We start from the raw sequence: 25,167 nt of genomic DNA, 5'->3' as shown, positions 1-25,167 counted from the left end.
GATTTGTAATGAATATATGGCTGTGTGCTGGAGCGTGCATGCTCATTTAAGTTCGTTAAGGCACTGGCGCTTCAACAAGCCTGCAGCATAAACGTCCACTGTTCATGCAACAAAATCTTTCATATCATATTTGCGTGAAAATTACCTTCAGTCTTCATGTGGAAATAACTTTCCATAATGTTACATCAAAGAGAAAAGTGACAGCGAATAAGGGAAAAAACAGAGCTGTGAGCCTTAATCTTTCCGTGTTATTCAAAAAAACATGTACAAAGTCTACAGCAGTGGAGCATGAATGGGGTAAAGTGTGGATTTTGACCACAGCGTCACACAGTGCAGTGTGTAAAGATGATTTGTTTATTTATTTAAATTGCATGCTTTGATTATACAAATGGCACAGGCTGACGTGATTGTGATGAGCACTGCAAAGTGATTAATTGTGCAGCCCGAACATGGAAATAGAGGATCTGCTGCTGTGAACACAAAAAAATAGAAGCAGCGACAAAAAATATAAAGGCATTGCAGCCTTTGTAGATGTGATAAATAATGGTAGTTCACAAAAGCAATTTTCAGGTTAATAAGAACAGAACAAACACTTCAGCTGACCTTGACTACCTGAGCCCATAATCAATAAGGCTCTTGGTGCCTGACTACATACAGATATATCAACATATATACCAGGTTTGATAACAATCAGGTGTTTAAAGCAGATGCCATCATCAGATGACTGTATTTTCATCGGACCCCAAAATCAATAGAACTCCTGGAGTCATGGTTTTATACACAAGTTATAAAACAATCAGGTCATACAACATGTTATTGTGATTGCAAGCAAGTTTTGGTTACAAAAAATGCTTTCAGTAATCTTGACCTTTGACCCAAAAATCTATAGATTTTGATTCTAACCTGATCCAAGAAGAATTTGCCAATTTTCAGTTGATTGGTCTGGCTGTTTTCTGGTAAATATGTGGAACAACCATGTAAAGTGCCTTGAAGCAGCTTTGTTGTGATTTGGCGCGATATATAAATAAATGGAACTGAACTGAATGGAATGCACAAGACGTACGGATGTGCAGATGAAAAAAATAACAAAAATACAGCTGATTCCTTAAAGGGCTGAAAGATCAAATTTCCTAAATATGCAATATTTTACATTACGTACACACAGTGTGTGTCTCAGTAGTAGTGTTCTGACCACTTTATAATAATAATAAAAAAAGCTACCTGATAATATTTATAGGATTATGGATGGGCCATAATTACCACATAATGATTTAAAATAAGTAAATGATGCCAGTGCTTATCCCTGGATACCAAACACAATGACAGGCAAACACAAATCAAAAGCAACTCTCCCATGTGGTGAATCTGGCATCAGGCAACACCAGTGCATGTTCCCAAACCTGATAAACTGACTATGACCAAGAAACGCTGTGACTGACAATTGGACTTAAGGCAGACACAGACCATGTTAAGTTTCCTCTTCCTTCTTCCTTCTCTTCATTTTTTCCTCACTTTTATGTGGGGTCGATGTGTTTAATCAGTGTTCTCCATACAGCTGTGTTGTGCATTTCCTCCAGACTCTGCTCCTTTTCCTCGCACCACATCTTTGGCTTCATCCTCTTCACATATAATTTCATTCACATCTATTTTTTAATGACAGATTCTTATCACAGGTACAAATGGCATCATCCAGCTATCTTGAACATTCTTGGGGCATTTCCACACCTGTCTGCAGTGGTGGGCACAGTTCCGCTAATCTGCTAACCGCTAATTATCGAAGCTAAAGTTTTCATTATCGGATTAGTTTTTCCATCATCTGACCAATTATCTTCCGATAAGTTTTGGTCCGATAATTTTTAGACCGCTAACATATTTTTGCAGGCGTGGTGAACAAAGCTTAACAGTTACAAACATTTATTAAGTCTAAAACCAGCTGAATACCTACTTGTTAAATGTTTTGTAGTAGAAGTGCAGTTCTATCCTCTGTAAACAGAGAAGAGCTGGTTCCAGAAGAAACCACTCTATCCTCTGCAGGCAAAGGAGAACTGGCCACAGAAAAGAAAAAAATGGCTAATTTCTTTTGACCCCATACTGATATGCCGGCAATATCACCCAAGTCATCCAGAGGCATACAGTTTTAACTTATGGTTAAAATTTTTACCAAACTAATTTCCGACAAGTTATTTAAATTAACGTCACGTCAAGTTTTATAAAGTAAAAATATCAGATTTATGTTTAGTTTTAAAGTAATGCACTAATTTTGAAGGTTTTAGTGTGGACATGCTGTGTCCAGGTGCATTATGGGTAATCTCAGTACATTCACATGCAAATTCATTTGAGACGCTCTGATCAGGCTCCACACAGGCAACAGTATTAAACTCTTTGTATATTGTGCCTAAAACTCTCATGAACATATTCTCTGGGTTTATAGATGTTGTTATTGTGTTTGTTTAATGTAAAAATGCCAGAAGAAGCTCAGGTTGCTTCTCCATTATTTTCAATTGGAATCATTGCAATCGATTCCTGTTTACTTTTTAGAGTCTTGCTTATGTCAAACACTGTCTGTCCTCTTTGTTCCAGAGTAATATATACAAGATGTCTGAAATTCAGTTTGCGTTTATTAAATTCCAGACATCTTAAAAGTAGCAGACACGGATTATCTGGAATTTTGTTTTGGCAAGTTTTCACGGCCTCTACTGCCATCTACTGGCCAGTAGTGTTCAGTGTTCATGGCAGTATGAGCGTCTGGGCGCCTTTAGATGGCAGTGTTCTATTTATTATGACCCCGGTTATATCAGACGGTTGTCAAATCACAACTTCAACTTTTGGCTTTTTGCAAATGGCTTTTTTTTTTTTTTTTTTTAAATAAAAAAAGCATATTTTACAAAAACATATTTATGTGTAAACATCAACACACACACCTCACTTTAACGTGTTGGTTTTTACATAGAATGAATTAGTCAACCAATCAGTGTTAGCGGAGGCTCATTTACCCATAATCCCTTTGGCATCTGTCTGTTTGTTAAAAAAACTTCAGAATTAGTGCATTATTTAAAATTAAAATATATGTGTTATATTTTAACTTTGTACAAATGACAGAATTTACATTAATGGAGTTATTCTATCCTTATTAATTTTATTTATAAATCAAAGCCATAAGTCAGCACTGCTTTATTTTCCAAGACCTCCGCCTCACGGTGACGCTGTTATTGAGTAGAGAGTTGAGCCTCGCCTCTCCTCTCAACTGCTTCTCTCCTGGAAGGTATGTAATAAACAGCAGCTTCCTGCAGTGGGCAGGATGCTCAAAGAAGAAGTGCTGACTCATTGTTTGGGTCGGTGGTCACCTTTGATGCTACCAGAAGCGATTGTGGTGTTAAAAACTCAAAATCAGCTTGTCAGTAGTTGCAAGTGTACCAGAGACGATACAGAAAGTTATCGGCTATCGGTTAGCTGTAGCTTCTGACAAATTTTTGGGTGGTTTATCAGTTTAGCTTTATAAAAGATAACCTTTCAGTTAGCTGATTAACTGTTATCAAAGCTAACTTTTTGGTTAGCTGTGCCCTCCACTGCCTGTTTGTATATGGTTAGACTCGCACTGTGCTGTTTTGGTCAACCTAAGCAACTTTTCATGACATGTTTGCATCCTGAAGTCATCATCCATGTAGGCTGCCCCTCTCCATACCTGACATGGACTGGCTTACAGACGTGCATTTGTCTGATGTCAGCTTGTTGGCAATTGGTATATAGTTCCTTTCTAAAAACTTCAGTTTGAATGAAGAACACTGAATGAATGGAATACTCTCATTTTAACTACACTATTATTGTTCTCGCAATTTTTTTTTTAACCAGCAGCATGCGATGGCACTTGCTGTCAAAAGTTAAAGATTTTCTACTTTTACCGCCTGCCACAGCAAGAAGGACAAAATGGATGGTTAATTTTTAACGAGACGAAAAGTGCAGAAAGTCACACAGTTTTAATCAAGTAAACTAATTAAGTTATTGTGTGTTTCTTTTCTTCTGTTTAATGGGTGAAGATAATCAACCTCAACTTCATGAAAGTGGTCTGGAAGTGTGAACTATACCCAAAAAGTGTTTCACACTGCAAACACACCAAACCTTGGTTCAGCTGGATCCGGACCGAGACCAGCTTTTTTGGTCAGACCACGTTTTGGTCCGGACTGCATTCTGAGGCAGCTTTCACACCTGCTATTTTTGAAAGCCCCCTTAAATATATCCCATACTTTTCTTGTTTCTTATTCTACTCGGCTTTATAATTCAGCACTTCTCAGTGTTTCCCCTAGAATTTTTTTTTTCAGGCTCAATGGTATCTCCCCCAAAGTCACCAGGTGTGTTGTGCAAAAACTGTGAGGTGCTCAGAAATGCAAATGCAAAACTGAAGAGATGCGCTAATTCTTTATGTAATATTGTCATAACCTGCAAAGTTTGATCACTGGTGGTTTAAAAAACAAAGCAAAAACCATCTACTTTTCATCACTGACAAAACTCAGTGCGAATGTACACACAATTTTTTCTTCAAAATTGAAGTCCACACCACCCTGGTAAGGGACCATGGTACCCATGGTGTACCCATGGTCATAGACGTCAAGTCATGAAATGACATGAATGAAGCAACACGTTCGTGCATGTCCAGCCAGCCCTGCGCTCATGTCCAGCTTGCAGCGCGCTGCGTCAAGTCACCCAAGGGACCATGGGTTCACACATAACACGACTGAAGCCGAGTGCCGCACGAAGGAGGAATTGCATGCCACTTGTGAAAAATCTGAGCCGCCTCAAACGCCTCATACAGCTGTCACCACAACCATTCACGCACACCAGTGGTCGAAAGACAACGAGTGCCCTGCGAGTGTCCATTCGACCCCCTCTTGGCAGGTGTCAGCCAAATTCCAGGTGCCACACACGAATATCCAACACCACTTGCTGGGCACCTAGAAAATGCGGGGCTATTTGCGATCCCGGCATGATAGTGGAGTACAATTTCAATTTAATTTTTAATTTATTTTAATTTATATAGTGCCAAATCACAACAGAGCTGCCTCAAAGCGCTTCGAAGGAGAACTAGCTTTGAAGCGTACAGATGACCACATTCGAGCTGTCTGTGAAAATTGTCATATGTCAAATTGACATATGTCAAGCAAGTGTGCCCCTCAACACATGTGGCGTGCATGTGTGTCGTGCCCCCCCGACCCCACCCCAACACGTGGCGTGTGAGTGTGTTGCCTGCCCCACAACACATGCTGTGTGCAGGGGGAAGGCACACTTGCATGACATGCTGATAATTATGTACATACAAGATCACACAGGACCCGGTCAGCCACGTCCGAGCGCGCACTGCACAGCAAGGTGCCTCTCAGCTGATCGCTGACCAGCTTCTCACTGACAGCTGGAAATGACGGCATAGTGCACACGATGTATTAAATTGAAACACAGAGAACACGGCCCGGACAAGTATATAAATAAATACTACAATAACTACATACATAATTACATAACAAATAACTAAAATAAATAATCACAGAACAAAGAAACGGAGAGTGACACTTTGTTCTGTGCACTGATTGAAAAGGTGGGCGTGTCTGCAAACAGCTGCAGCTGTTGGGATCTGTGGACCTGCAAGTCACAGCTGGAGAACACGTACCGTGTTATGATGGACATGACCTTACAACGCATGCTACCCTCATGTGGAAATACATAAAAACATATATCGCCTTTGCAATGGGCTGGAGCGACCACACAGCAGGCACATCGGCAGGCTGTGCCAGGTAACAAGGACCATTAGATCATGTGTACACTCATCTGGCGATCTGAATGCCACGTCACTCAGGTCAGCTATGGTTTACATGACACGATGTCCTTCGGCGTGCCGCTCACTAGACATGCACGCACGCAGGGCCAGCTGGACACATGGAGCCAGCAGATGTGGACATGATAAGAGCGCACTGCTTCATTCATGTCATTTCATGACTTGACGTCTATGACCATGGGTCATATACAGAGGAACAGAAGAATCATACCATAATTTGCGGACTATAGAGAGCGCCTCACTATAAGCTGCACCCACCAATTTAAAAAAAAAAGAAGAAATTGTACATAAATTGGCCGCACTTGTTTATATGCCAGAGGTCTCCACGGTGTAACATGAGATGTTTACACAGAAAGATGTTAGACTGAAAGATTTTTTTAACTGTTAATTAAATACATACCGTAAATGCTTTTATCTGACGAGCACGTCATCCAGAGCGCACGCAAGGTGTTGCACGGCGTCTCCGCTCCACATGGAGAACTGAGTAATTTTACCTTGGTGTCTGTGGTAAAATGAGACATTAAGAAGGCTCTGTAACTTTTTCAACTTGTAGCGCAAAGACAGAGACACAGTGGGGGGGGAGGCTCCACTGACTGAACTGACGGCGCAACTGTATCGCAAAGTGCCAGAGGATTAAAGTATTTTCAGACGTCATTTTCTTCAGGACGTGTTGATGAATCCACTAAAACTAACAGGTAAGACTTTATATTTGCTGTGTGTGTGAATTTACGCTGCAGGAGGACCGCAGCTTTCAGCCAATTAATGGGCAGCATCAATTGACGTATTTTGACTTCTGAGAAAGCCTGTAAAATTCCATAAATTAGACACATCATTGTTTTAAGCAGCAGTGTTCAAAGCGTGTGAAAAAAGTAGCGGCTTATCGTCCAGACGTTATGGTACTTGTATTGTCCGTTCGATAAGAGGGATTAAATAGTGGCACCACAGCGCGATGTGGTGTCACGTGTTCCAGGTACTCGTGTGTGTGCACGAAACTGTCGCCATGGTATCGTGCACGCCTGTCCGACCGTGTGTCCTTCCCAACAGCAGATGGAATGTTTTGCGGTTCCTCATTTCATTTTTTGTTAGCGGATTTTTGGACGGTTTCCGCTTCTTTCACCCAAGTTCGTGTTACGTGAGAAGGGGCCCTAAAGCATGTCTACACAAAAGGAGAGAGGGCCTTACGTGGCCCATTGAGCACCAGTTGGTATCCTTTATCAATGGCAAACTTGCTGTCCCACAAACCATCACTCAGACCACAGACCACAATACAAATCACAAAGATTTAATTACACGCTGGCTTTAACAGTGCAGATGTCTGGTGTGAAACAGGAGTTAGTGATGAGTTTTAGTGGGTCAAACAGTGACAGTGTGTTTCATAAAAAACTGCAGTGCACATGTAGAGGTGGAAGTTAATGTCTGACTTTATGTTTCATGACTAATGTTCAACCTTTTTTTGTTTATTTGTTTGTTTTACTAGTCAGAACCTGTAGAGCAGATGTCGGATTTTGACTCCTGACACCTTCTACTGAAAGATCTGACTGTACTGATTTGGACAGCAGCTGCTGTCAGGTGGCTGGAAGTGAGATTAAAAAATAATAATAAGATGATTAGCACACTGCCAAATCACTAAAAAATAACATTTACTCCACTGAAGATTGTTTGTATGAAAGAACACCAGTGTCGCCGACCAAACGGTCCCCTCTAAAAATTGGTTCACCCTGCCTTCACTGTGTCTTCACTGCGCATGGATCTGAGTCTGACTCTCTGAGTCTGACTCTCTACACCCAAAGCGATCAAAGGGAATAATGTGATTATTAACCATCAGATGACAAATTAAAACCTCTTAAATCATTCTAAAGTCCGTTTTATGCAGAAATGAGGCAATAATTGGTGAATCGCTAGCAGTGTTGTATAAAGTACCGGAAAATCATACTTAAGTAAAAGTACAGATACCCATTAAAAAAATGACTTTGGCAGAAGTTCAAGTCACCGATTGAAATGCTACTCAAGTAAAAGTCTTAAAGTATTTAGTATTTATTGTACTTAAGTATGACAAGTAATGTACAACTAAATGTACTCAATTATTGAAAGCAAAAGTACAAGTAAATGTTAATAATCAAAAACGGACTGATTTTTTTATAGAAAGTTTATCTAGGCTTGTAAATGACTGGTAGTATTAGTCAAAATACTGAAAATTGTGCACATCACACAAAAACACTTCAGAAACAAGGTTTCAAAACCTAAACGAGAGTAGGCTACTCACTAGGTGTTCACAGGAAACATTTATTTCTATCCATCCATTCATCCATCCATTTTCTTCCGCTTTATCCGGAGTCGGGTCGTGGGGGCAGCAGCTCAAGCAAAGCCGCCCAGACCTCCCGATCCACACACACCTCCCCCAGCTCCTCCGGGGGAACCCAAAGGCGTGCCCAAGCCAGCCGAGAGATGTAGTCCCTCCAGCGTGCCTGGGTCTTCCCCGGGGCCTCCTCTCAATGGGGCGTGCCCGGAACACCTCTCCAGCGAGGCGTCCAGGGGGCATCCGGACAAGATGCCCAAGCCACCTCAACTGACTCCTTTCGATGTGGAGGAGCAGCAGCTCGACTCCAAGCTCCTCCCAAGTGACCAAGCTCCTCACCCTATCTCTAAGGGAGCGCCCAGCCACCCTGCGGAGGAAACTCATCTCGACCGCTTGTACTCGCGATCTCGTTCTTTCGGTCATGAGCCAAATCTCATGACCATAGGTGAGGATCGGAATGTAGATCGATCGGTAAATCGAGAGCTTTGCCCCCCTACTCAGCTCTCTCTTCATCACAACGGTCCGCACGGTACAGTGACCGCATCACTGCAGATGCTGCACCGATCCGTCTATCGATCTCACGCTCCATCTGTCCCTCACTCGTGAACAAGACCCCGAGATACTTAAACTCCTCCACTTGAGGCAAGGACACTCCACCGACCTGAAGAGGGCAAAGCACCTTTTTCTGGTCGAGAACCATGGCCTCGGATTTGGAGGTGGTGATTTTCATCCCGGATGCTTCACACTCAGCTGCAAACTGCCCCAGTGCACGCTGAAGGTCCTGATTTGACGAAGCCAACAGAACCACATCGTCCGCAAACAGCAGAGACAAGATTCTGTGGCTCCCAAACCAGACCCTCTCTACACCCTGGCTGCGCCTAGAAATTCTGTCCATAAAAATAATGAACAGAACCGGTGACAAAGGGCAGCCTTGGCGGAGGCCAACGTGCACTGGAAACAGGTTTGACTTACTACCGGCAATGCGAACCAAGCTCCTGCTGTGGTCGTACACGGACCGGATAGCCCTTAGCAAAGGACCCTGGACCCCGTACTCCCAGAGCACCTCCCACAGGGTGCCCCGAGGGACACGGTCGAACGCCTTCTCCAGATCCACAAAACACATGTGGACTGGTTGGGTGAACTCCCATGAACCCTCGAGCACCCGATGGAGCGTGTAGAGCTGGTCCAGTGTGCCGCGACCAGGACAAAAACCACACTGCTCATCCTGAATCCGAGGTTCGACCATCTTTCTCCTCTCCAGTACTCTGGAATAGACCTTACCTGGGAGGATGAGGAGTGTGATCTGTGTGTGGTATAGTTGGAACACACCCTCCGGTCCCCCTTCTTAAACAGAGGGACAACCACCCTGGTCTGCCAATCCAGAGGCACTGTCCCCGATCGCCACGCGATGTTGCAGAGGCGTGTCAGCCAAGACAGTTCCACAACATCCAGAGACTTAAGGTACTCAGGATGGATTTCATCCACCCCAGGAGCCTTGCCACCAAGGAGCTTTCTAACCACCTCGGTGACTTCGGCCTGGGCAATGGATGAGTCCGCCTCTGAGTCCCCAGTCTCTGCTTCCTCTTCGGAAGACGTGACGATGGGATTGAGGAGATCCTCGAAGTACTCCTTCCATTTATCCTTCTATTTATTTCTATATGTATTTATTTATTTTCATTGTTACATGGTTTTATCTTTTCTGTTGGGTTTTGTTTCATTAGGTTCTTTTTGTCTCTTTCTCTAAAATTGTATTGTAACATTATTAGTCTATTATTATTGACTATTATTGTCTATTATGTAGACTATTATTGTTGTTGCTATAATATATGAATAAAAATAAATTTAAAAAATTACAATTTGACTCTTTTACGACAACGAACGCTGAGCCATTAATTATACAGAAAACAAACACAAACGTGCTGATGCGAACAGCTTAATGCTAACTTTAACACTGAAAACGCCATAGACATGCTAACGCGTTAGCATCGGTCCCATTTTTAAGTTATAAAATACATCTATCAACTGTTTCAGAAGACCATAACAGGTCGGTTTAAGATAAAAATATTAAATATTACTCACAGACATATGCTCTTCAGGGTTTTAGTGGGGAAAAATTAGCATATAGTGAAATATAGCAATCAATCCACGAATCGTAGATCGAAGCACTGCTTCGACCTGCGAGTCACTGCTTCTATTGGTTCAAGGTTCAAAGCAAAGCTGCGCTGCAGAAAAGTTGATTACAGACCCGCTGCAGGTCTGTAATCAATGTAGAGAAATGATCATTTTCCTGACAAACACCCCCCAAGTGCGCAACTGCAAAAAAGCCTACCAGACATGCTTCATGACAAATCAGCCTGACTTCGTTGCAGTCACTAGTAATCAGTGGTGTCTCTGGGTGAAAACACGACTTTTTTCGTGGGTGTGTGTGTTTTTATTTATTTATTTATTTTTTGTAACGAGTAATGGCATGGCGCATAGAAAATGTATCGGAGTAGAAATATGCAATTAAGGTCGGAAATGTAGTGAAGTAAAAGTGAAAGTAAGCTGAATTAAAAAAACTCAAGTAAAGTACAAAGTATCCCAAAACGTACTTAAGCACAGTAGTGAAGTATTTACTTTGTTACTATACAACATTGATCGCTAGTGATGCTCCGAAATGACGTAGGTGCAGCAGCACGTGGAAATGATTGTTGTACAAAAGCTTCAGATACTGGTCGCTGAGACAGATGATGACTGGAGTGCAGTTTTAAGCAGAAACAAGGTGGCAATTGGTGAATCACTCCTGACGCTCATAAATGCTCTGAAATGACGCATGTGCAGTGAAGGCAGGGGGAACCGATTTTTAGCAGGGACCGCACTGAACTGATGACTGACATCCAAATGAATGGATATTTGGTCACATTTTTCGTTGGTGTTATTAGAATATTTCTAGCCTAGAATAACCTTCTGGCCTATCATATATCTTAGCCCCATCCATCATGCTCTTACCATTGTCTTACAAAATAAAATTTTAACCCTTGATTCTTCTGACACACAGCACTCTTGACATTCTATTGCAGTTATTCCATCCAGACTGCTTCCAAACTTCTTCACTGTTTTCTACATATCTCCCTGCAATCAAACCTGAACCTGAAATATTCTGCAACACTCATAACAATTTGCTTTGCATTACCTCGTAAAGGTGACTTCATGGCAGCTTCTACCATGCCCACCAGTAGCTGTAGGCTCTTGGGATCTTGAGCCAATCCGGAAGCAAAGGCAGCAAGTGCGTCGGCATGGCGACCAAGGTACTGAAGGGCAACACCCTGTCGGAAGTATGCCTGCAGAGGGAGACAAACCAAGTCATCAGTGTTCCAGTCTAGGGCCACAGCATGGGACTACAAGCAAACACATTTCCAGAAACACTAATTTCACGCCATTTGCATTTTTTCCACTTGAGCAGTTTTCAGAATGTGGCACCGCTCTCCTTTGTATTTCAATAATAGAGTGATCACTGGGTGTTTTTGTACTTGTTAATTGGATTATAAGTTTTACATAAATGCACATGTTACACTTTGGCTTGCTGCCTTCTCAGGAGCAACGCCTGCTTTTCTATTCAGCGTCTGCTTTTCTGTTTGCTGTGGGAGTGAGCTGCACACAAGTAGAGAACTGGGATTTCTCCTTGGCTGTGGTGGAAAAAAATAAAGAGAATGAAAAAGGAGACAGAGAAAAGCATACTTACTGGAGGCTGTGAAACAAAAAGAAGAATACCCATAAATTCTTCAGATTTTGCAATGTCTTTATCAGGAGAGAGTTGTAAAATAATAACACAACCAGTCAGAGTCTGGTTCTGCTGCATTTTTACATCACCCATGTCTTATGTCGTGCCATATAGATGTGCATGACTCTGTAGATCCCCCCCCAAAAAATTAAATGAATTTGTCATCCAGTCATTTATTCACGCGGCTGAAACCGTTGGGAAGATGATTCACGACCACAGAGAAAAGAGCTGCTTGTGACGGCTGACAAACTGTATCTTTCTGTGAGAGTCTCAAATGTTTTGGAACATCCTGCGGATTAAAACCTAAAACAGACGACGTCTCTGTGCTCCAAAGCCCCATCAGTACGTGTGGTTTCTTTTCCGCATGTCTTATTTGGATCTCACCAGAGAAATACATGTTTTATTCCAGGCAAGTTTGTGACTCAGTGTGTTTGCGTCTCAGGCCTGATCGCATACTAATCCTACTGACTTGTTAAACCTGACTGTGGTCCAGTCTAACAATAGTAACAAAGAGGAATGGAACCACATCCAGTTCACGATACGCTTCCAAAACCACTAAATCCTTCCTAGATCCAGCAAACAGTCTCCAAGAATAGTCGTATTGAGCCCGAAAATGAAAAATGAGGGACGTGTGCTCTATAAAATGAAGGCTGCTCAAAATTTAAACCCTCATCCTTAGAGTCATAATGAGCATCAGCCTCAGTTTGGAACCCTCCTCACTGAGCAGGCAGTCAGTCCACTCCCAGCATCCAAAAGTGACACGAAGGCTAATTTCCCATTAGCATCTAAGAGTTCTTTTCATTAGTCTTCCCCAGCTTCTCTGTTAGCACAGCTAGGAAGTGAAAACAGAAAGGAGGATTAGGGAAAATGAGACATGACATCAAATTTATAGAGGCCAGTAATTAATTTCGCTTTCGTCCGAACCCCCCACTGCTACCAATCTCCCCAGAACACACCTCCTCCTAACATTTCTACCTCCCCATGCTTGCATCACAACTCCATTGAAGCTGACGAGGAAAGAGATTAGATTCAAAGCTTTAACCTTTGTTCTGACACTGTTATTATATGAGGGGAGTGCAGACTAGGGTATCCGCTCAATATTAATTGCATCTAGTGGCGGCGCAGTTTTGCCCGGACGTGCTGGCAAGAGCAAAGAAGCCTAAAATCATTTAGCCCAGGGGAACAAGAGACATTTAAAAGCACTTCTCCCTTTGATTAGATTTATCCAACAATATGACTCCTCTCAGAGATTTTTCTTTCAGTCTTTTAAGACGTACGCCAAGACTGACACAAGCAGGCCAAAGAAAGAAGCTGAATGAAATTACGACTCCTTCGGCCCTTTTATGCTACACTGTCCTGACATGACAGTGGAGGTTAAATCACTGGAAAGGTTGAAATGTTGCACATGAATAAATACGTATAAAATCAAGACGGCTGCGGTCAAATACGCAGCATCCATTATTCTTACACTGTATTCAAAACACACAATGCTATGTGCACACAGACACGTGACAACCTTTGCAAAAAATCAACTACTCAATCCAGCCCGTGTTGAACAGCGCTTGAATTTACACAACAAGAGCTGAACAGAAATATGGGTTAACACTAACAGTGAGACTGAGAAGAGAACAGTATCTAAACAGGACCTAAACCATCCTGAGGGAGATGTTATTTTGGGGGTGAATGAGAGTATGATGCATAGTTGTGCTGTAGATAATTATTAGTGTAATGGGTTTTTCACGATAGGATGTTACAGGAGAAAAAAATAAGTAGGTCAAAAACAACAGTGTGACCTTGAGGTTCAACAACATCCAAGTTTATCAAAATATGCTTGAATATGCACAATTAAAGAAGAGTGCTCTGTGAGCACAGTATCTCTACTTATTTACTCCTTGTGCTCGAACAATGGAGCACTTGTACAGCAAAAATACAAATGAGTGAGTTAGTGTGCCTCATCCAGGTTGTGCAAGCAATGACTCAACATAAAAGAAACATAATACATGCTATTACAATGTAACTCACCAAATTAAAAAAGCACATAATGAGGATGAGGCGACCACACATTGGTTAATTTTGATGCACAAGATCAATGGAAAACAAATCTTATTTTGCCGGCATAAGATCCAACAGATGTGTCTACCACCTGTTGGATGGTTAGTGGAAATGCCTCCCTTCAAACAAGCACAGACAGAGAAGTTAAGTCAGTATCGGGGAAAAACATGATGCCCACTGCATGGACAAAGGTGAAACAAAGTATAAAACACAATGGAAAAATAAATCTGGGAGTGCATCATGATAGAATGTGTAGCCGGGGATGGTGACAAAACTCTGTCAACATGGCAAATTAGAGATGTCTAACTCAAAACACTTTTACCAGAATGTTCTGAAACCTTTGCAAAGCCTGTGTTGTGAAACACTTTTTCAGTGTCCATATCCAATGCATCACAATGGCAGTATCAAATTTTATTACCCAAGGCCATCAAATATGGCCATTGGGTATTGCGAAGGCTTTTCGTCTGCTCGTCCGTCCATCTGTCCATCCGTTCTTCCATCTGTCTGTGCTCAGCATAAGTCCAGTCCTACTGCTAGACTCTTGAAATTCACAGGAAAAATTCTTGGGACACAGACCTTGGACAAGTTCAAAGATGGTTAAGCTTGATGTATTTTAAGAGGTTAAAAAGTCACACTGGTACGTAAGAGAATAGGATGTTAATAATTAATTAAACAACTGCAAATTATAAAGAGCACAATGCTCATACAGCCGAGGGTATTTTAGCATTGTGTTATTTTTTTAACTCTTTTAATTTTGATCTGTTTTTTGTACTGCTTTTGACTACTTTTTACTAAATACACACACACACACACACACACACACACACACACACACACACACACACACACACACACACACATATATTATACAAATAACGGATGGTAAGGAGTAGAGAGTTGTAAAATAATAACACTCGGCTATGCCTCGTCCAATATAATTTTTCTTCATCCAACATTTCTCTATGTTGGATGACTTGCCACCCATCAACTGTTATGTGCTCCACCCCCCTCCCAAATTAAGCAAACAACAAAGAGTCAAGTAAATTAGATCAATTTATTTTGTTGTGAATAGCATATGAATGCTTCTAAAACATCAGTAGCGTGCTTGTCTACCTTCTTAGTGTTTTCGGCATCCTTGGAGTTCAATATTTCCACCAGTTCCTCCTCTGTGAACTCAGCAAACCTCGCTGGCAGACGATTTTCTGCTGTTTGTTGCCATTTTTTCAACGAGCGTCTGTCAGCTAGTTCCTGACCTCCACTACGTCATTAGTGATGTCATCTCATGAATAATTGTATGCAGCGCTCTGATTGGCTAGCTGTTGGCAGTAAGCTCTAACGCTATTGGTCAGTGGGAACCGATCCAATATAACCTTTGGTCCTAGCCTTTTTGGATCCTTTTGGATCCAACATAACTTTCTGGCACCAAGCATGCCAAAATACAGGTAAATGATGGACAGAAAGGCTAATCTGTGATTGGCTATTGCAATCTGAGTGGAGAACATATATAATGTAAAGATTCATCACCTTGTCGAAACCTTGTATAAATGTTTGGTTATACAATTTGACAGTAATTTTATCCATTTTTATATATTCTTGTTTTTATATATTTTATGAATTACACCAATGTGATGTATGCATATGCCACTGTGTGAATAAAATATTGAATAATAATGGAAGACATCACATCTGACATTGCATCAGAATTTGCTAAACAGGGCTACATCACATAGAATAATGACTGTCATTGCACATATATACATACAATGAAACTTGCCCTCTGCATTTAACCCATCCTAATTACAGTTAGACACAATCCAACCACTAGGAGCAGTGGGCAGCCACAGTCCGGCACCTAGGGACCAACTCCAGATGTAGACGCTGCCTTGGTCAGGTGAAGGGAAACGAGCAGACCCTAAATAAGCAGCTTTTTTGATTGTGGGATGAAACCGGAGTGCCTAGAGGAAACTCACATAGACACGGGGAAAACATCCAAACTCCTCACAGAAAGGCCAGGAAACGATCCCACGACCTTCTTGCTGTGAGGCACCAGTGATAACCACTAATCCACCGTCCCGCCCGACACAGTGGCTTAGTGGTCATCGAATCCTCATCGAATGTGTAAATGCTCCAGATGATGTTGAAACATATTAAAATATAAGTGAATTAACTAGAACGGTTTAGATTCATAAAACCAAATTTAAATAACAATGAAAAATAAATAAGAGTTGCACTTAAATCCATATATAAAGCTACAGTGTATAGTATGTAGTGGCTGGGTTGTAAATTGCATTATGCCACTGTCAATCATGATTTTGTATCCCTTCACGTTTTTTGCTTCTTTGGTAACAGGGATTCATGCTCCATTGTGAAAAGGGTGTAAGTATGTCCCTTTCGGGCTTCTGTATCAACATGGCAATGCAACACGGCAGCCTCCTAAAGATCAGATGGTTGGGCTAATAAACACCCGTAAATGCTACACACTGCAGCTTTAAAGGACACAATCAGCACAGGCTTCGTTTATTGATATTATAAACATTCCCGCTCAGGCTCTTTCCTGAAAAGACAAAGGTATCTGCTCTGAGCTGTTGCTTCAGTGATTATGATAGCTGCTAGCTCTTAACCAGACAGAAAATAAAACCGAAGGGGATGGGGAGAGCTAGGATGGAAAAAGGATTGAGAGAGAGAGAAAGGCTTAATGGATTATATTTGCCTTTTCAACATACAGCATGACAAACACAACAGAAGGCAAGAAGTTGTCAGAATACTGCCAGCTAAAAAACTATCTCCCACAACAGAATGACTGAAAGAAAGAGTTCTTATGGAACACAAACCATCCTGAAACCTGACGCCCTCTGTAAAACACCCTCAAATCACCACCTCACATAATGCGTTTTAACTGAAATTCAATCGGGGGGAAAAATTGGTGAACTTCCTGCATCTGTGCTCTGTTAATGCGGTGATGTGCTGATCCCACAGAGGCGTGGATGTAGTGGGACACTTTGGCTTTCTTACCCCTGAGTGAATTCTGTGAGCGATACCGTGCATGTCTCAGTGTCTGTGTGTGCACGTGAGAAAAAGAGAGGCTAAAAGAGGCAAGAATAAGAGAGGGGATAAAAGCTTTTCTTGTCTCTCACGCATTTTAATATTTCATGAATGCTTGTTTGATGTACTTTTAAATATTCATGTTTTTATGCTTAGGAGGAAGACGGGAAATGATGCAAAAAAAAAAAAGTTACTCGCTTTGTCGCACTGTGCTACACACTGCAGGGGCGTTACATCTGCTGTGCGAGTGTGAAAAACATGCCCGTGCACGTGCTTACACACTATCTCTAACAAGACAATGGAACACAGACTGTGTGTGCGTGTTGTTTGCAATAAGGCCCACAGCCAGATCAACTGAACAGAAAGTTGACAAGATTAAGATTTGGAGTTTGGTGCGATACCAGCGGTTAGTGCTTTCTCTCCTATGAACAGATTAATGCCTTGGCATGTGTCCTTGTCCTCTTGTTAGGGCACTCGCCCACAAGCTGTGACCCTGAAGGTGTCCTCATTCCCTGCACTTGTCTGTTCAAGTTTAAAATAAGAGCAAAACAAACTCAAAAGGTAATATTACTCAAAGTATCTCGCAACCAGTGGTGGGCACAGATAACCAAAAAATTAACTTCAATAACAGATAATAAGATAACTGAAAAGTTATCTTTGATAAAGATAAACCGATAAACCACCCAAAAATGTATCGGAAGTTACAGATAATCGATAACCGATAAATTCCGGTGTTGTCTATGGGACATTTGCAGTTACTAAAGAGCTGAAATTGTTTTTTAACACGATCGCTTTTGAAAGCATCAAAAGCAGTAAAAGACCTAAAGAATAAGCAAGAATGTTTGACCATGCTGCCCCCTGCAGGAAGCAGCACAGACAAATCCTGAGAGCACCCACAAAATCAACTATTTACTAATCATAATCATTTTTCTTTCAACATACTGCCCCTGCTGGAAGCTCTTGTTTACAACTGCGCTCCCACCACAAAGGCACACCAAAAGCAGTCATAAGGCCAGCTCCCTATCAATTTCAACACTCCGGTCAGGCGGAGGTCTTGAAAAATAAAGTCATACTAACTTATGGTTTTTTGAAAATACTGATAGAATAACTCCATTAATGTCAATTCTGTCATTTGTACAAAGTTAAAATATAACATATATCTTTTAATGTTGAATAAGGCACTAATTCTGAGGTTTGGAATTGTCATCGCAATTGCATGTTTTAAAACTTTTATGATGTTGTAAAACGTGCACTCAATATTAGTAAGTAAGTAAGTAAATTTATTTATATAGTGCCTTTCACAGACATAAGGCCATGTACACACGTTGTCGGGTATTTGTAAAACCGAATATCTTACCCTTTCAGTTTGGGGAAAAAACTTCATCCACACTACGTTGTTTAAAAAAAAAATCCATCCACATCGAACTGTATAAATGTGTTGTAATTACTCTGCCAAACCTTTGGGTGGCGGTACTGATTAAAATTCTATCCAATCAGGAGCCTTATTCTCTTGTCGTCACTTCCACAAAAACTAAAAACATGGCGCCAACCTCGTTCGTGTGGACCAATAAGGAGTCGGAATTACTTCTAACCGTAGTTTTAGAATACAAAGTTAACAAATATATGCACACAAAAAGCGCCTGGACAATGGACAATACCAACACTTTGAGAGCAGCCATGTACCCAGACGTTTAATACTGCCATGGACACTCCTGGCCAGTAGATGGCAGTAGCGGCCTTGAAAAAATGTCAAACAAAATTCCAGATAACCCGTGTCTGCTACATTTAAGATGCGTGGAATTTAACAAACGCAAATACACTAACGTCTATAAACCCAGAGAATATATTCACGAGAGTTTTAGGCACTAGAGTTTAATGCTGTTATCTGTGGACCCTGAACAGAGTGTCTGAAATGCATTTGTCCTGTCGCGAACGTCTGAGATTACCTTATGCTTAAAAATTAGCACATTACTTTAAAACAAAAACATATATCTGATATTTTCACTTTATAAACTTCAGACATGACAATAATTTTAAATAACTTGTCTAAAATGAGTGGTTCAAATTTGAACCATAAGTTAAACATGTATGCCTCTGGATGACTTGGTGACATTGCGATTTTATTAGTATGGTGTTAAAGGAAATGACTTTTTTTTTGGTCACCAGTTCTCCTTTACTTACAGACGATAGAGTGGTTTCTGATTGCAGAGGGTAGAACAACATGCCTATTAGGAAACTTTTAACAGGTAGGTCTCAACAGCTTTAACAGTTTTAAAAATGTTTTTCACTGTTCAGCTTAGTTTACAACCCCTGGCAAAAATTATGGAATCACCGGCCTCAGAGGATGTTCATTCAGTTGTTTAATTTTGTAGAAAAAAAAGCAGATCACAGACATGACACAAAACTAAAGTCATTTCAAATGGCAACTTTCTGGCTTTAAGAAACACTATAAGAAATCAAGAAAAAAAGATTGTGGCAGTCAGTAACGGTTACTTTTTTAGACCAAGCAGAGGAAAAAAATATGGAATCACTCAATTCTGAGGAATAAATTATGGAATCACCCTGTAAATTTTCATTCCCAAAACTAACACCTGCATCAAATCAGATCTGCTCCTTAGTCTGCATATAAAAAGGAGTGATCACACCTTGGAGAGCTGTTGCACCAAGTGGACTGACATGAATCATGGCTCCAACACGAGAGATGTCAATTGAAACAAAGGAGAGGATTATCAAACTCTTAAAAGAGGGTAAATCATCACACAATGTTGCAAAAGATGTTGGTTGTTCACAGTCAGCTGTGTCTAAACTCTGGACCAAATACAAACAACATGGGAAGGTTGTTAAAGGCAAACATACTGGTAGACCAAGGAAGACATCAAAGCGTCAAGACAGAAAACTTAAAGCAATATGTCTCAAAAATCAAAAATGCACCAACAAATGAGGAACGAATGGGAGGAAACTGGAGTCAACGTCTGTGACCGAACTGTAAGAAACCGCCTAAAGGAAATGGGATTTACATACAGAAAAGCTAAACGAAAGCCATCATTAACACCTAAACAGAAAAAAACAAGGTTACAATGGGCTAAGGAAAAGCAATCGTGGACTGTGGATGACTGGATGAAAGTCATATTCAGTGATGAATCTCGAATCTGCACTGGGCAAGGTGATGATGCTGGAACTTTTGTTTGGTGCCGTTCCAATGAGATTTATAAAGATGAAAATGTAAATTTCCACAGTCATTGATGATATTGCACTGCATGTCAGGTAAAGGCACTGGGGAGATGACTGTCATTACATCATCAATAAATGCACAAGTTTACGTTGATATTTTGGACACTTTTCTTATCCCATCAATTGAAAGGATGTTTGGGGATGATGAAATCATTTTTCAAGATGATAATGCATCTTGCCATAGAGCAAAAACTGTGAAAACATTCCTTGCAAAAAGACACATAGGGTCAATGTCATGGCCTGCAAATAATCCGGATCTTAATCCAATTGAAAATGTTTGGTGGAAGTTGAAGAAAATGGTCCATGACAAGGCTCCAACCTGCAAAGCTGATCTGGCAACAGCAATCAGAGGAAGTTGGAGCCAGATTGATGAAGAGTACTGTTTGTCACTCATTAAGTCCATGCCTCAGAGACTGCTAGCTGTTATAAAAGCCAGAGGTGGTGCAACAAAATACTAGTGATGTGTTGGAGCGTTCTTTTTTTTTCATGATTCCATAATTGTTTCCTCAGAATTGAGTGATTCCATATTTTTTTTCCCTCTGCTTGGTCTAAAAAAGTAACCGTTACTGACTGCCACAATTTTTTTTTTCCTGATTTCTTATAGTGTTTCTTAAAGCCAGAAAGTTGCCATTTGAAATGACTTTAGTTTTGTGTCATGTCTGTGATCTGCTTTTTTTCTACAAAATTAAACAACTGAATGAACATCCTCCGAGGCCGGTGATTCCATAATTTTTGCCAGGGGTTGTAGTACGTTATCGGTCTAAAAGTTATCGGACGGTAATTCATCGGAAGATAATTAGTCCGATGATGGTTTTTAAATTTATCTAAAAAGATAATCCGATAATGAAAACATTATCTTCGATAATTATCTGTTATCGGATTATCGGAAGTGTGCCCACCACTGCTCGCAACCATATAAGCCATTGCATCAAACTGTTAAGAACAATGACCGACTTGCAACTGGGCTGTGTGAAGGAAGACGCACAATAAGTAGGTTATCCTGCACAAAACATCTTACACAGTGAGGTAAACAGGTATTTGGAAAGTGACACAAATGATTAAAGATGATAGAGAGAGGTTGAATGGGGCATTAATCCTTGTTCTGTGATGTGATATGTAGCCCCAAAAAAATGGTTGGGTCTGTAATGGCTCAGAACCTTCCTAAAAGGCTCTCTGAAACAGCTATGTTACTATGCTGGGTTTAGAATGCGTTGTTTGCCCTTAATGACGTCGTTTCGGAGCTTATTTGGCAACCTCATTATGAAATGCACGTAGGTGTTGGCGCTGATCGGTTGCCGTTGTTTGATTGGCTGCCCTTGCTCTCACTGAAAAGAAAGTGCGGAGGATCAGCAGAAATAGTCGGTGGTTGTATGTACTGGGGATGGGGTTAAAAATGAATAAAAGCCATTGATCGCGTACATTGCTTTCCTTGGGAAGAATATGTAAAGATCGTAGTCTGCTAAAACAGCCTGGGAAAGCACACCTGTAGCTTGCCATTGCTCCTCTTCGAGTGTTATGAATGGGTGGGCACAACCTTATGAATAATTAATTTTGAAGGGGCGTGTGTGAAAGGGGGTGTGTGTGGGTGTGTGTGTGTGGGGGGCTATTGGTGAAAAAGTTACGTAAGTTTTCTCTCAAAAACGGATTGGCCTGTTTTCTAGGGGCAATTCAAAAAAGGAGAAATACTTGAAATAGATGTTCTGAAACTTGCTGGCACTTCGTGTGTATTCCCCACAGCGGGGAGACTCTGAACTAACACCAAAAACATGAAAAAGATGATTTTGATTTTCTACCCCCTTTAAAGTTTTGCATCACAAGTGAAACTAAAACAATCAGAATGTGCTTGAAGTGTTGACTTTCAGCTTTAATTAAAAGGACTTTCTGTAGCTTCATGGCGGCATGGAGCAGAGAAGGAATTTCATACAAGGAAACAGATCAAATCTAGGCTTGAATCTCATGTGTGCCTTCTGGCAAAATGCACCAAAGATGTCATATCATCTTTTGAGGAAAGAAACTCTTTCCATCATGACACTGTCACTAGTTGTGCAACAGGCAAAAGCTGCACAAAGTAGTTTCTCCAATCACAGCTGCAGAAGCCTATACCTCCCTCAAGGTTCTCTGGGTGTCTTGGTGGCTTCCTTCACTAATCTCTGCTCATGGTCATTTGATTTGTGAGAACTGTCTACTCCAGACAGATACAGTACTATACAGTTAGCATTTCTTAATGATTCCAAGACACATTCAGTGATTTGGAAATGTTCATGTATCCTTCCCCTGTCTCATCTAAAGAAAACAATCTGTAAAACTGATGATTTCCATTAAAAATTACACTGGTCAAAAAAAAAAAAAAAAAAAAATGCATGAGTTTTAATCTTGAGATGCTGATTCCGAATGTGAGCTCAGATTTCCTCTATCACATCACGTTTTTTTGCAATCTGCATTTCCGTATTGATGGATTACACAAAGGTTGCTCATTTAATCACGAGTTTGACACCACTAATCATACACAAAAACAGCTTCAAACGCATAGTTTTTAAACCAGGCTCGCGAAAAGCAAAGAGCTGTAATATTGTTTATTCCGCCAAAGAGGTGTGCAAGACTGCAGCTTTTGTGTCAATGTTTCATATGAGAAATATGTTTTCATATCTCAAAAACATGAGATTCGTAAAAAAAAAAAAAAAAAAAAAAAAAAAAAAAAACCACCAGATTCGGATTCAGGGCCCCCAAATGACTAAAAATGCTTTGAAAAACTCCATGCAAAACAAAAAAAAAAAAAAAAATTGTGTTGACCAGTGTAATTCTTATATTTAGTTTGTTCAATTACGTACGAGCTCTGAAAATGAAGGGAACATATATAAAAATGACTAAAATGATTCCTAAAATGTTAAAGTGGTATTTTTGTTGAATCCCTCGAATTAAATTTAAAAACAGACTACAGGCACATCTTGATTGTTTCACTTCAACTTCTTTGTGGTGGTGCACAGAGGCAAAATATTTGTGAACCCTATTTGATATAGATCACATAACAATAGATCAAAGGTGAAGATTAGATTGAAAAACACAACTGGCCCAAACAGCCACAAAACCAAAAACAAGTGCACTGACAAACACGAAATTAACAATAAGAACATGTAGCAGGGTAAGTAAAACTCATTTTTAATGGGCTTGTGTGTCATGTTGGTCACAGTTCACACTTTCCATCTCGCTACAAATAACACATTTACTTTTTTCCTCCCTGAGCTGTTGACGTGTATTCACAGTAGATAGCAAGTTGCTCAGATCAACCCACAGGTATTGAACAAACCTTTAATTGACCTGACTCCTTCAAGTGGCCTGACTCAACCTGGCTCCCAGACTGGAGTTATTTGAACCATGTCAGGCCATGAAGACCTTTAATTGGAGCTACGAATGTCGTCCAGCTATTTAAAGTTGAAGCTGTGTTCTACCACATAGATTTGTAAACTCTGAACCACAATCTAAACCAACCTGACCCAGAATGTAGGCCGTCTGTCATCGAACTATCTGCCGAAGCCTCGTGAGGTTGCCTGTACCCTGACTGGTAATCAGAAATAATAGAGATGCTCTCAAATGTGGAAATCAATAGAAGCCATGCAGACTCTGTTTTTATTGCGCCACACCCTTCACTGTTGTGGCGTGTTTAGAATGTGCCTGCTGCAGATGGTTTCTGATCACCCACAGCGCAGCTGGTGCCAAAGCAGTGACTCTGAACGGAACCCCTACAAGCACCATAATGGAACCCAAATCAGACCATCAAACAGGGACAGCAGGCTGAAAACACATCGACCACACCCACCCACACACACACACACACACACACACACACACACACACACACACACACACACACACACACACACACACACACACACACACACACACACACACACAAGAAAAACACATCAATAACTCTTTGAGAACCGCTGTCTCCAACACACAGGCATTACTTCGCCAGGCTCAGACCACCTTTCCACACAAGACAAGTGTGCTGGGGATCAGATTAAGTCTAAGTGTGCGGCAGGAACAAAAGCGATTGATGCCTCTCTCCCCTCTGCATCTCGACTCTTTAAGGATAAGTGTTGTTGCCTGGTGTCCAGCGCAACCCAGAAATGTCACGTGTGGACCAGGGTTTCAGACATGTGCCTCCTGTATCCCTTGCACATATCTGCTGCCACACTTTCAAGGTGATGCAGTCAATTCACAGGGTACACAAAACGTCAACTGCTTAATTTAATATCCAGGGATAACTGTCGGTCATGACAAATTAGTCGGGAGAGCAGCTTAGAAAAAAAACTTGGAGTGACTGCTGCTTTGGGTTTTCTGCCTTTCAACTGGACAAGCTAAAAGCCAAACAACACATTGATGGCGCCACTTAATTAAATTAATTTCTAAAGCCAATTCTGTAAATTCTGTCGTTCATGACAGTGTCTCACCCAGCAGGTGTGGGACTCTGTCCCACTGGACTGAAAAGGTCTAAGGCCAGTCTTGGAAGGTAAAGTGTTAGGGGCATTACATCCTTTTCTTGTAGCCAAATAGCAAACCTTTGAACCCGGGGTCACAGGGACAGACTCCTGACACAGCTGCCTGTCCATTACCATCTCCCTAATCTAATCAGACCGAACCCAAACCCACCAAACGCCCCTGACCTACATCAATCAAGCATGCGTTTTCTCATTCAGAACAAACACAAGCTGACCCATTCTTCCTCCCACGGACTCAAAGATTGCTGTATTAATTCAGCCCATCGATCCAAAATGTTGCCTTTTCAGGGTTTCTTTTGTTCTATGTGCTGACTGTGAGGGCTTCTGTAGAACAGCTGTAATCAAGTCTGCAGCGATGTCTCCTTACCACAAGATACAACACGTGGAAGATGCACAGTAAGCACTTACGACAAGTCAAATACAAGTACTGTACCTTACAACCTGCACGTTGACAGGCCAGGTTAAA

At 41.1% G+C, this 25,167-nt stretch overlaps 1 protein-coding gene across 2 annotated transcripts in view; it reads right to left on the bottom strand.

The window, feature by feature from the left end:
* LOC117510249 (tetratricopeptide repeat protein 28-like) overlaps positions 1 to 25,167 on the bottom strand; it is a 450,652-nt gene that overhangs the window by 275,914 nt on the left and 149,571 nt on the right. For both annotated transcript variants that reach the window (XM_034169888.1, XM_034169889.1), the window contains exon 2: positions 11,290 to 11,437. In XM_034169888.1, coding sequence (XP_034025779.1) covers positions 11,290 to 11,437 — 148 coding nt within the window. The remainder of the gene's footprint in view (positions 1 to 11,289; positions 11,438 to 25,167) is intronic.

Source organism: Thalassophryne amazonica, chromosome 5, assembly GCF_902500255.1.
Source record: "Thalassophryne amazonica chromosome 5, fThaAma1.1, whole genome shotgun sequence".
In the NCBI taxonomy this organism is placed as follows: Eukaryota; Metazoa; Chordata; class Actinopteri; order Batrachoidiformes; family Batrachoididae; genus Thalassophryne; species Thalassophryne amazonica.
Note: the sequence above shows the minus strand (reverse complement) of the source record. Positions and strands in the feature narration are given on the sequence as shown.